Below are 13,003 nucleotides of genomic sequence, written 5' to 3'. Positions count from 1 at the left end.
CACAGGCTGCATGCAAAAACAAACACACAATGCGACCTGTGTAGTTCGATTCACAAACAAATGATTCTTTTATTGAACAGATCAAAAGATCAATGTCTGAAACGGTGTGCAAAATGGACATTTAAAATGAAATGTATAAAGATTATTTATATTATTATTATTATTATTATTGTGTGTGTAGTATTAAAGGGGATTCTTCACACAGAAATGAAATTTTTACCCCATAATTTATTCACCATCAATCCATCCTAGGTGTATATGACTTTTTTTCTTTCTTTCTGATGAACACAATCTGGGTGATTATTAAAAAATATCCTGGCTCGTCCAAGCTTTATAATGGGAGTGATTGGCGGATGAGTTTTTGAAGTCCAAAAAAAGTGCATCCATCCATCATAAAACGTACTCCACGTGGCTCTGGGGGGTTAATAAAGGCCTTCTGAAGTAAGGCAAATATCCTTATTTAAAACTTTATAAAGTAAAATAACAAGCTTCCGGCACGACAGCCATATGCATGCGACTTGTGTCTAAAAAGCGTTAACTTCCACAACGTAGTACACAATGACATGACGTAGTACGTCATGGCGTAGCATAGAACATCATGGCATTGTGCTTCTGTTTTAAAATATCACTGTTATCATCAGTACCAGTGTATTGTGACACCTCTAATCGATACCCAGCCCTAATGCTAAATAATTCCTTTTGTGTTCCATGGAAGAAAAAGAAAAAACACACAGGCTTAAAAGTTTTATTTTGGGCGTTGGTTGTGTGTTTACTAACAAAAATGTGATCTCATCTAACATGTTCTCCCACATATTACTGTCTAAATTCATTGACCTGCTCTTCTCCTTTAGGCCAACACTCACCGGACACCCAGTGTATCTAGCCTGAATTCTCAGGAATCTTCCAACGACATCTGTAGGCTGACCGACAAGCAGCAGGCCGAGTATCACAATGCTTACCAGGAGTACATCTCCCACATGTCCCAGCTGGAGGTGTCTGCTGCTGGACGAGAGAGTCCCGCTCAGCTCCTCTCAGCCAGCTCAGAGGATAAGACTAAGGAAGGTGAGCAAGACTGGCGCAAACCCTATGCCAAAAATGGCTCCAAACCCGCAGACACTATGGCAGCCTTGTCCTCTGCCCCGGACGGTGGTCTTCTACACCCCATTACAGAGGAGGATGAGCACGGGTCTGCCTCTAAAATCACACCCAGACGCAAGACCAAAGGCCAGGGGCCTTGCTACCACAGCGTGCCGAGCGATGAAGAAGACTCAGGGGATGAGGAGACCGACGCCACCCCGCTGCTGAGAGAGGAACCCTGGGCCGCCGAACCAGATCTAGGCCTCTTAGCTAAAGGGAAGAGCTTCGTCTCAGACATCATGCTGGATAAGAAATCATCGGACTCCGGAGTGAGGTCCAGCAGGAGCTCATCCGACCACTCTCTACAAGACGAGGAGAGCGAAACAGCCCAGGAGATGGAGGAGAAGAAAGAAGAAGAGGCCCATCTTATCGAACTGGTTCTTGAAAGCCCGGTTAAAAAGCGAGTCTTACCGCACAGGCTGGGCAACCTTCAAGACGAGGCCGTGGCCCGGATGTCCATCTGCTCTGACGCTCTGTCTGACAGCAGTACACCTGAGGAGACCTGGCCCGCTTCAGCCGTGAGTAACCTCAACTGCTCAACCGACAACGCTGCGCTCAACAACAACATCAACAACAGCACCCAGCAGGAGATCTCCGGCTCCACTGACTGCCCCACAATCATTATCAGACCAGGATCCAGCACAGACACCACCACACTGCCCAACCAGAACCTGCGTGGAGTCCAACGCAAGAGCTCCACCGGTCCCACCACCGATGCCGCTGAGGAACGAGAGAGTGTCCTCTGAGCGCAACCAGGTTTATTTAACTCAAGGACGCCTAATTCTGTTCCTGGAGATCTACGTTCCTGTAGACTTCAGTTCCAACTCCATTGATAGATGGCTGCTTCGGGTGCATTTGATCAGGGTTGGAGCTGAACTTTGCAGGAATGTAGGGTGAATTCAGGGTGATTGGGACACTTTTTGCTATTGAAAAGTGTCCCATTCAACCTGAATTTACCCCTACATCTCCAAGAACAGAATTTGTCACCTCTGCTTTAACTGCTGAAGGTTAAATTACTGTAAAACTTCGTTCATGCGCTGTTACTGCACATTGTCATGGTGTTCATTCAGATTAGAATACTTTTCATAGTTAACACATAAGCTCAGCTATAACTGCAAAATCACTTTCTTAATCAGTATTTTTGCTTAGTTTTGCATACAAAATGTTTAAAGGTTCATAAAACAAGAAATTGACAATTATAACAGTAAAATAAGTTATTTTAGCATAAATCTAGCCTAAAATGTATGGTTTTTAAAGGTATTGGTATACTTTACAATAAGGTTTCATTTGTTTACATTAGTTAATGTATTAATTAACATGAACTAACCATGAGCAATACATTTGTTGTTACAGTATTTATTAATTTTTGGTAATGTTATTTAATAAAAATCCAGCTGTTCATAGTTTGTTCATGTTAGTTCACGGTCTATTAGCTAATGTTAACAAATACAACTTCTGATTTTAATAATGTATTAGTAAATGTTGAAATTAACACTTTACAATAAGGCTCATTAGTTAACATGAACTAATAATGAACTGCATTTCTACAGCATTTATTAATCTTTGTTAATGTTAATTTCAACATTTACCATTATATTATTAAAATCAAGAGTAACATTAGTTAATGCACCGTGACCAAACAATGAACTGCTGTATTTTTATTAACTAACGTTAACAAAGATTAACAAATACAGTAACAAATGATTATGGTCATGGTTATTTCATGTTAGTTAATACATAAACTAATGTTAACAAATGAACCTTATTGCAAAGTGTTTAAGGTTTTTTACTTTTCAATTCAGCAATTCAGGAAAATAATTATGGTAACTAACAATGAAAAATGTTAATTTAGGTTAATGTTCACTTTTGCATATACATGTTTAATTGAACATGAATTACAACAATGACCAATAGTGTATTTATAAATTAATATTAATCTAAATTAATTCAGTGTTAATTCATAAAACCTAATTCAGTGAATGTTCACAATTTGGCAACTTATTCTCTAAAAATAAGTCTTAATATACATTATTACACAATTTAATCTGGTTTTATCCGCAAATGTATCTTATTTTAATGACGTTTAAATATTTTTCAACTGTAAAACAAAACAAAAATACAGATTAAGAAGTTGCAGTGTAAAAGTGTGAGAAACGTGATTATTGTAGCTGTTGTTGGAGTGCTAAAAATGCAATAAACGGAGGCTGTGAAGCTGTTCCTAGTTTCTGATTTGTTTAGTGCAAATCCTGTATTTCATGCTCCGTTGCGAACATTAAATATCTAGTGTAGGTTGGTCCACAATATTCAAACCCATCATGTAGAGTGAGGATTTAACCACATGCAGGTAGTGCTGCTGTTTTTGCGGTGATCGCTGGTATTGTGAAAGCTGTGATTTATTTGTGATTGAATGCCCGGTTCACGTTCAGGTCATCCCTATAGTTTGTGTTCTGCTTTGTAGTGTTTTAGAGGAGTGAATTGTGAATGGATAGATCAAGAGAAAAACAAGAAAATGTAGAGGTTTCTATAAGGCATGATTTGTGTGAATGCCAAGTATGTTTTGTAATGTTTTCTTATATTAATAAACATTCTTTTTAAACCTTTTGAAAGAGTCTGGTTGTATCATTGAAATTAATTTTTCATTTTGAAATATAACAAAAGCATTGCTGGATTTAAGCTTTTAATTGTGTGTTGCCTAAAATCATAAAAAAATAAAATTAAAAATAAAAATAAATAAATTACAATTGTATTTTGACAACTGCCAATCATTTCCCCATAAATAATGACATTGAAAGGAATGTCCATTATTTTTCTGAGGTGAGGTCTGGCTGCCAGCAGGTGGCGCACTCTTCATATCAAGAACACTAAGAGGTTTAGGCTGCAATTCAGAAACAACCTTTAATTTTTAAATGTACACTGCACAAATGAATGTAATAGAAAGGAGCACATACCAGTATCTTGTTTCTTAAATGGTTTTCCTAAATTACATCCCACAAAATGACTTTGATAAGTGCATCATTAATTCCACTATAAATTAAAGAAAACAAGTTAAATCTAATTTTTAATGTCTGATATGCTAACACTGTAAAAAAAATTTCAGCTTCTCTCACAGTTACACCATTCTAGTTAAAGGGGCTTGGTTTACAATTCTGAATATTTTTATGGTTTCTGAGGCTGTAAAAAAAATTAGTAAATGAAAATCAATCATTCGGGTCTCTGATTTATTCCTTCGCGCTGGTTAAGGGACAGACTTTAAACCTACAGACAATTATTTTACAAAGTAATTCTACAAATCAACTGCCATTTCATCCATAACACATAATACGAATGAGAGAATCTGTGGAAACGGCCACAATTAATGTTCTACTTCCAGACACCTTCAAGAAAGAAGGTAATCGCAAGAAAAACTGCTAGGCCGTATGATTTGTGGACAGTTATGTATTAGAAAAAGACATTTCCCCGCACTACAAACTGGAATGAATGCATTTTTACACAACCCTAAGGCAATGTAAAAGATTTATTCATGTTCCTGTCAGTAATGGGTAAATGTGCACGTGTGAAAGGTCAGTGACACGCTTTCGAGTCCTGGATATAAAAGGCAAGGTCAATACACAGCACAACACTGGCAGATTGACATTTTTAGATGCAAGCATAACAGACCAGTGTCAAATAAAGCATTTGATTTATTTTGTATAAAAAAAAAGGTACGATTTACAATATTACTTTTATAAAAAGTCTCAGCATACAGCATAACACTTTGCAGATACTGACAGTCCAATTTCTGCAACTATACAAGATAAAACTCTGAGAGTTCACAAGGTTTCATCATGTCATTTTCACCGTCCAGTCCTTCATGTGCCAAAAGAATTGACAAAAACAGACTTTAACTTTGTACAGTAACTAACCACGTCTTCTCCTATTCACACGGTCTTCACAAAGAAAAAAAAAAAAAAAAAAAAAAAAAAAGGTAAGACTTCTTCTCAATGCAGAGAAAAGGTTCCTTGTGATCATTTACAGGTTTCCCTCCTATTTTCAGGGAATATAGTGCTTCTTCCTCTTGAAGAAAGGACCAAATAAGTCTTTTAAGAAGATAAATAATCAATGTCCGAACTTATAACACATCACATGGATTGTCCTTTTAGAAGCAAAAAAAGTCTCTTGATTCAATTACAGGAAAGAAAGAAGAAAAAAAAAAACTCCAGACTGAGAACAGAAATCGGAGGAAAAGCCAGTTCCCAGGTCCTGTGTGTTCTTGTGTCTTAACCAAACACCTGCAAAAGATTGAGAAAGAGGCGCATTTAGAGAATGCAAACAGGGCAGAGATCCGGACAGCCTGGCGCCAGAGAGGAAGCCGCAGTTTGAACATTTAACCAAACACTCAGAGACTGAGCAAAACCCTGGGCTCCAGATGTACACGAGCACAACATTCAACCTCAACTGATGCTTATTACACACACTTTACACAACTTTACAGACTGTGGGACACAACGGTCCTTATCAAATGTGATTTGACGGTCTTAATTAAATACCATAAAATAGTCTTTTACAGCATATAATACAAGGCTCATCAAAACCAGTGTGTTCAAGATCATTTACCTGATTAACGGTAAAGTGTCCTGCTGTCCTCTGTGATCAAGTCTGATTGAAACTCAGGTGTCTAATGGGACAAAAAACAAAAAGTCCAGTTATTTGCTGTCAGACTTGCACATAAACATGCAACACATCAATGAAGCTTTAAAATCTACATTAGATAGATAGATCTATCTATCTATCTATCTATCTATCTATCTATCTATCTATCTATCTATCTATCTATCTATCTATCTATCTATCGTTTATAAGGGCATTCACCTGTAATGAGAGGATGCTGATGTCTGTGTTGAGTGTTGTCAGGGGTGTTCTGGATGTCCCCTGCCCTGCTCGCGGGTGATGCAGGCTGGTGATAGCCGAATTCGAGTCAAGTGCGATCTGCAGGTCCAGGATATAATCGATGACATGCTGCAGGATTTCCATTTTGCTCACGTTCTTGTTCTGCGGGATACTCGGCACCAGTTCCTTCAGTTTCGAGTAGCAGTCGTTCATGTTGTACAGCAGGCTCAGGGGATCGTCCACGGGGGTCTTGCTCCGTGAGATTCCCAGACTGTGCTCCGTCACATTCGCGCTACTTTTCCGGAAAGACCTCACTGGGCTTACTGCCTTCATGTTGACAGCTCTGTGAGAAACGGTTTCGTTGGAAGAATCGCTTTTGTGTTCGAGATTTCCTCTTTGCACTGGGCTGTTGAAGCAAACGCAGTGGATTAGCGAGCTGTCATCGCTGTATATATACGCCCTGCTAGGTGGGTTGTTCACGCGCTGGTTTGGATTGCGCTCATTGGTGGGAACGGCCGCGTCAATCATCGCCTTAGCGCTACGCTATTGGTCGCTGTGCCGAGCGATCAAGACCCGCCCATTTTTTCCGCGTTCTTAACCAGTGAAAGCGCGTGTTTAGGGTGGCGCTGACTGCTTTCAGCTTCCACTGATAATTTCTCAAATCAGTGTACCTGTTTCCGATCAAGAGAATTAGGGTCTTGGAAGTATAAGGTTGTTTTCACGCCTAGTGTAACAGTCAAAATGTATCAAAACAAGCTTAGACTGATTTATGCTGGACATCCTACATTATAGGCTACGTAGCCTAAGATGTAGGCTAAACAGATATTTTTTATAGGATATATCTATATAATGCAGCTTATGAAACTTACAAACCCCAGGTAAGCCTTAGTAGCCTTTAAATAGGCAGGAACTTAACATGTGTTGCTATTTTCCAACACATTTCATGTTATTGCTTTTATTTTCATCTTTTTTTCTTTGTAAACACTATTCAAAAGATCAACATTTACCTCAAAGCCAGTGACATTATCGCAGCCGTACTTTCAGGGTTTTTATAGCCTAAGTCACTTGACCTAGTATGGATCCCCATTACAATATTTTTCTCCAAAATTGTGCCCACTCACTCAGAAGCCATTTAAAAAAAAAAAAAAATCAATTAGCCTAAGTTAAAAACCAGTAGTGGTGGTGTTTATCTATGGAGTTTGCTGTGGATGGACCTAACATGATGCTTTAAGTATGTACTTTCTGCAGTTGGTGGTGTGCCCAGTGTTTGTTTATACACATCATGACTGCGAGGGATTACTGAAGCAGTCTTTAGGCCTGTGGTGAGAGTCGTTTAAAAGATGTAATAGTGATGACAGGAGCAAGAATGCGCGCGGCATTTTGATAGACGCGCAGGAATCAATTACCGGGAAAGTGTACTGTAAGTTTTAACGTGAAACTGCACAGCTGCATCTGAAGTGAAAATGCATTCTTCATGGGTCTGGGAAGAATATTTTTATCCTGACACGGATTATATTACCATTTTTTAGAAACCAATTTTGGCAGCCTATAGCGCGAGAGCGGTGGCAAAACTAGAAAAAAAAAAGAAGCTCTTTGTTTACACATGCTAAGTAACAATGGAGACAAAGATTTCCTGGTTGCTTGTGCATATCCGAGTAAACAGATGTTTGCGGAGATGCGTCGGAATGCAGTCGTGCTGATGTGTCGGAATGCACCTCATACATTCTCATTATCACTCCTTAGAAAATGAAGTAGCGTACTTGTAAGATACCTCCAGGTCGACGCATTTTCAATAGCTTTTTTTTTTTAAGGAAATCTTTGCAACAAAAACTGCTTTCAGCGCGCGCAGGACTTGACACATAAGAGCTTTGTGGTCTCGTCCGCATCTGCCGCAACTGGCTTTTTCCATTTTCTCCCTCGTCCTTTTTTTTTTGTTCTCACAGCTGTGTACATTTCGCATGACACCCTGACTGATCCCTGACAGGTGATGAATTGGCACCAAGCAAAGCAGCACTACAGAGCAGCGCCGCGAGCTCGCGCTCTCGCAGACTCTCTGGCGCCAGCCCCGTGACGTCACCCATTCACAGCGGCCCTCCAGCCAGTCCTCGCGGCGCCGTCCAGGCGGCTGCTATGGAGACGGGGGCAGTTAGTTAGCGCCGGTTCTCAGCTGATCAATGGGGCCCGGGCGCTGAGAGATCGGAGTTCAGTTCGTCACCTCAGGTCTCCTGCGCTCCGAGGCTCGCACACCTGCATCGATTTGCATTTCTTTGCTTACGTTTAACTTGGAGGACTCCTCGCCCCTTTTGAAACAATCTAGACTTTGAAACGAACGTAATATAGAAAGAGTAACCTTAAGTTACCTCAACTTTATCTCTATGTGCCTGAGGTAGAACGTATTTTCAGTTAGTCATGCATTATTATGGATTAAAAAAGAAGAAGCGCCTTCATTTAAATGGGTCATCCGTTAAAAGCTCAAGCGAAACAACAGAATTGCGAATTATGGGGTGGTTTTAAAAGGAAAAAAACAACTTGTGAGGCTATTTTACACTCAAGTAGAAATACATTTCAAACGCTCCATGACCACAGACTGCGATAAACAAGTTTGCCCGATGAACCATAGCAACAGTAGGCTAGTCGCTCCAATACGTTCTCTTATTATATTAGTATCGAATATATAGGCTATATTGACGAATTTACATATATCATGATAACAAAAACTCCAAACAAAACGTTGATTGTTGGCTCTAAACGGTGATATGGCTTCAGCGAAACGAACCGACCGAATGCGCCCTGAAAACTGACTGACAAACATTTAGCTTAGCGTTGTTTACATAGTAAAGGTAGATTAATAACGAAAAACTCACACTTTTAAACTAAGTACAGGCTTCTCGTTATACTATAACATTATTATATCCCGATATGCAGTATTTTAGAGTCACGTTCTGTCTCCTGACAAATTTCTAACAATGATAATGGCAAGAAAACAATCTAAAGTTGGCAGAAAGTCGGCGAGTTCTCCACGGGATGGAGTCAGGATGTCTGTACCGCCTCCTCCGCTGTTCCAGCTCACTGCAGCTGCACAATTCCTCCCGTCTCCAGCTCATCCAACACCACCAGATCCCAAAGAGTCACATTTTACCCACATATTTACTCTCGTCTACTATCTTTGATGACAATATTCAAAACACTTAAGTAGCATAAACAGGCTACAATCTACATTTTTCCCGAAGAATCTCAAAGTCACACGCATTTTGAAAATACTCGACTTTGAATTCTGAACAACGCAACATTTAGCCTACGCGACGCTTTCATTAAAATCCATTTAGAAATGTGAGATTTTGAAACTCTCACATCAAACTTCCTGATAACCTGTGGGAGAAAACAAAATATTGCTGTCCCGATAACCCTGTTTCAACTCGAGTCCCCTCAAAATGCTTCGCGACGGCAAATTTAAACAGGCTTTGAATATCCGGACACATCTAATCGTTTCGTTTTTCGTTCGGCTTTGATTTCGGCGCTCGGTAGTGGCTTCGTGAGGCTCCCACGCGCCTGTCGCGTGCAGCAGTACACGCGTGAAAGTGTGGCTCGCGACTCTTGTAGCAACATCGACCCCATGGGCGTGGCGTTGATGTTTGGCTTAAGCTATTGTTCGCCTCCCAAAGAGGGTCCTGAGAAATTTTGCAATTCAGAACTCGTGTATCTTTTTTTTTGGTTGCGTAATGTAGTGCTGCTGTTTGGCTCCACACAATAGAGCATTGAAACACTCTCTTGCTGTCAGAGCATAACTATTCTTTCATAATACAAATACAAATGGGGAAACCGCTGTCACAAATGTTATGTTCCAAAATCATCATATTTGTCTGTTATAAACAAGTAAATACAGTAAAATCACACCTGCAAGCAAGTCAGACAAGATTCATTTAATGATGGTAGATTTTAACCAAAAGGTTTTTCTGTGTCAAGGTGTTAGATCGGGGCAAGTTGTCACAAATTTTAAATGTTGTAATTTTATACAACTTATTGATATGTTGGCTAAACGTGGTTTCATATGTTTGTTACCTTCAACAAATGTCTTTTGTGCCTTTCTATTTTAAAGCTATTTAATGGCAGATTTGCATTGTGACAACTTACCCCAAATAGACTGTACAAGATAAATTCAGAGCAGTCATGTGGAAATGTATATTATTATTAGGCTATTATTATTATGGGGGGTGGTCTTTTTATTTAGAGGAATTAAATAATTTAAGAGTTAAAAGGGATTTATGGCAATAAAGAAAAATAAATAAGAATGAACTAATCAATTTAAACTATTTGCAAATTATATATTTTTTTAAATATGCACATATGCAAACTTATTCATATGTCTTATATGATGAGAACACAAAACGTTTCTTGTCTCGTCACATTCAGTTATGAATCACGTAGGCCTACATGATATACCATATTTTCTTTTATTTGATTGTTACAATATATTGTTACAATATATTTCAAATGTGACTTGAAGGGATAGTTCACCCCAAAATTAAAATTTTGTCATCATTTACTCACCCTCATGCTCATGTTGTTCCAAACCTGCATGTGTTTTTTTCTTCTGTTGAACACAAAAGAAGATATTTTGTAGAATGTTGGTAATCAGACAGTTGACGGTAGCCTTTGACTTCCATAGTAGGAAAAAAAATACAATGGAAGTGAATGGCTACTGAAACTTATACAGATTTGAAACAACTTGAGGGTGAGCAAAGGCCCCGATACACTCACGGCAAAGTTCTTTTACGTTCTTCGCTTAGGGGTAAAACGAAGTTTAAAATACGTGACCAGCAATATACTGTTAGCAAACATCTGACGCCGTCCACACTGCTGAGAGCGGCGTTTAGATGAATATGTAAATATGTGCTGCGCGCTTTCCTCTCAATAACAAAATAAACACACAACAAAATTGAGAAAACAGCAAGCATTTTTTAAACGGAGCATAAGAAAAGCATTTGATCATAGTAACTCTGCAATTCGGCACTCTAGTAAAGTCACGCCACATTTATTTATATAGCACTTTATACAATAGATTGCTTAAAATCAAGCAGCTTTACCGTACTAAACATGAAAAACAGAGTCAGTGTCTCATTTCATCAAAAGTACAACTTCATTTTCTACTATAAAGCAGCTCTCCAGTGTTTTCATTCGCAGACATCTGACCTCGATGAACTGAACAAGAGAAATGAACCGGAAAAGATTTCCACATGAAAGAAGGCGGAGCCTCCATGCACACCTACCTATTACATAATAGCCACTGACCAATGGAAGTACAAAGGTGTTTACCAGCCGTAGTGAACTTTTCAGGAAAGTTCAGTTTGGCAAGCTGTTTCGAACTTCCAAAACGAACTTCATTTTGGCCTGATTTTGTTCGAAATGACGTCACATCAGTTCGTTCTTCAATTTCGCTTGAAGTATACTTCGTGGCCTTAAAGGCACAATATGTAATTCTCTCCACTAGAGGTCACTTATTCAAAACAAAGGCGTAGCTTGATGACGCCTTGATTTTGCGGAATCACTGGAGGTGTTGTCTTCACGGCGGTGGAAAAGAATTTGCTAATGAGAGATGAGCGCGACACATGTCTTGAGAGCAGTGGAGCTTTTATTATGCCACAGTCGCCGCTTCCGCTTCTTCGGTCAAGCGTATGTGGGGTAAAGCAGCACTGTTTTATCATATTAGATGCATTTTTGTGTTGAAAGTTGTTATAGTGCTACTCTGAGTTCGCTCGGCGGCTACTATGAGACACTTGTTTCACACTGCAGTAAGCTAAATCGATATTAGGCATGGTAAAACATGGTACTTGCTGTAAATCAAGAAAACGAAATTGAAACAATAAGACTTACTGTGTTGGGCTATATAACGATGATTAGTTTTCTGTCGATGAATGTATCCAAACAGTTGCTCACCTGTCTAATAAAACACATGATAAACTAAAGCGTCTTTGGTGTTTCCATGGTTTCTACAAAATAAAACCAGAAATCGAGGGTAACACGGGTATGATATCATTGATAGGCAATGCATGGACACGGTCCGTGTCCTGGTTAAAATTGCTTATTTCTCTGGATTTAAACATTCTTGGAAACATTTGGGATAATGTAAATATACAAGTCAATAAAATATATTACATTGTTCTAGTGGCTTTTGGATATTTGAATCCAAAAATCTTACATATTGTGCCTTTAAGTGATGACATAATTTTCATTTTTGGGTGAACTATCCCTTTAATATAACAAGTCTGTGAATATAAATGATAATATAAAAATAAAGAGTAGACAATAGAATAGAGATTTATCAGTCCTCATAAGTAGAAGTATAAAAGAAACCAGTAGTGTGCATTATTGAGGAAGAGAAATCCTGAAAGGCTCCTTTCTCAGTCCAAACACCTTAGACTTCAGTGTCACAAGGGAATTGAGAGTATTTGGGAGATCTGAAACTGCCTGAGACTATCTGATACCGTACGGACACGCAACTTTTTGGTTTTTGTGGTAGCTTATGCCACTCAAACTGCCTGGTTTTATTCGCTTTCTCCGCTATAGAGCCTCCGTGTTGGATTGCGAAGACTAGTTTTTCTCGTGAGCCACTTCCCTACTGGCTTCTGCTCTCAGTCACTGGACTCTTACTCAATCTCATCTCTTTATATAGCTCACAGGGAAGAGAGAGTCGATGGGGAATTAGTTTCTCTCACTATTATTAAAGCTGGAGAGCATGTTAGACAAGTGAGGGGTCTGGGGTTTTGTGTAAAGTTTTGCTCTCACGGTCATCAGAATGTTATTTCTGGACTTTATGTCAGAATATGAGGGATTATTTATGGCTTTTACTAACCTAGAGACTGCACGTTTCAGCAGGCTTTCTAAATCAAAGCCATTTATCTGTACTAAATATTTAATAATATGTCAGTTGCCCCTTGAAACCGATGATTAAGATGGAGAATTAATACCGTGATGTTGTTTAGGCAACAAGAACTCACCGTTT

At 39.1% G+C, this 13,003-nt stretch overlaps 2 protein-coding genes across 8 annotated transcripts in view; one reads left to right on the top strand and one right to left on the bottom strand.

Moving 5' to 3' along the window:
• The window catches only part of LOC127498247 (kinase D-interacting substrate of 220 kDa B-like), a 67,339-nt gene extending 63,596 nt beyond the window's left edge, over positions 1-3,743 (top strand). For all 7 annotated transcript variants that reach the window (XM_051867385.1, XM_051867384.1, XM_051867386.1 and 4 more), the window contains one exon: positions 852-3,743. In XM_051867385.1, coding sequence (XP_051723345.1) covers positions 852-1,883 — 1,032 coding nt within the window. In that variant the 3' untranslated portion in view covers positions 1,884-3,743. The remainder of the gene's footprint in view (positions 1-851) is intronic.
• A 1,056-nt stretch (positions 3,744-4,799) lies between these two features.
• On the bottom strand, positions 4,800-6,574 carry id2a (inhibitor of DNA binding 2a). The gene is made up of 3 exons (XM_051867390.1): positions 5,986-6,574; positions 5,731-5,791; positions 4,800-5,405 (listed from the first exon to the last, which is right to left on the bottom strand). The coding sequence occupies exons 1-2, from the start codon at positions 6,529-6,531 to the stop codon at positions 5,735-5,737; spliced, it is 603 nt and encodes a 200-aa protein (XP_051723350.1). The 5' UTR covers positions 6,532-6,574; the 3' UTR covers positions 4,800-5,405; positions 5,731-5,734.
• Positions 6,575-13,003: the final 6,429 nt, after the last annotated feature.

The sequence above is a fragment of the Ctenopharyngodon idella genome, chromosome 17 (genome assembly GCF_019924925.1).
Source record: "Ctenopharyngodon idella isolate HZGC_01 chromosome 17, HZGC01, whole genome shotgun sequence".
NCBI lineage: Eukaryota > Metazoa > Chordata > Actinopteri > Cypriniformes > Xenocyprididae > Ctenopharyngodon > Ctenopharyngodon idella.
This window is presented reverse-complemented; position numbering and strand designations above follow the sequence as displayed.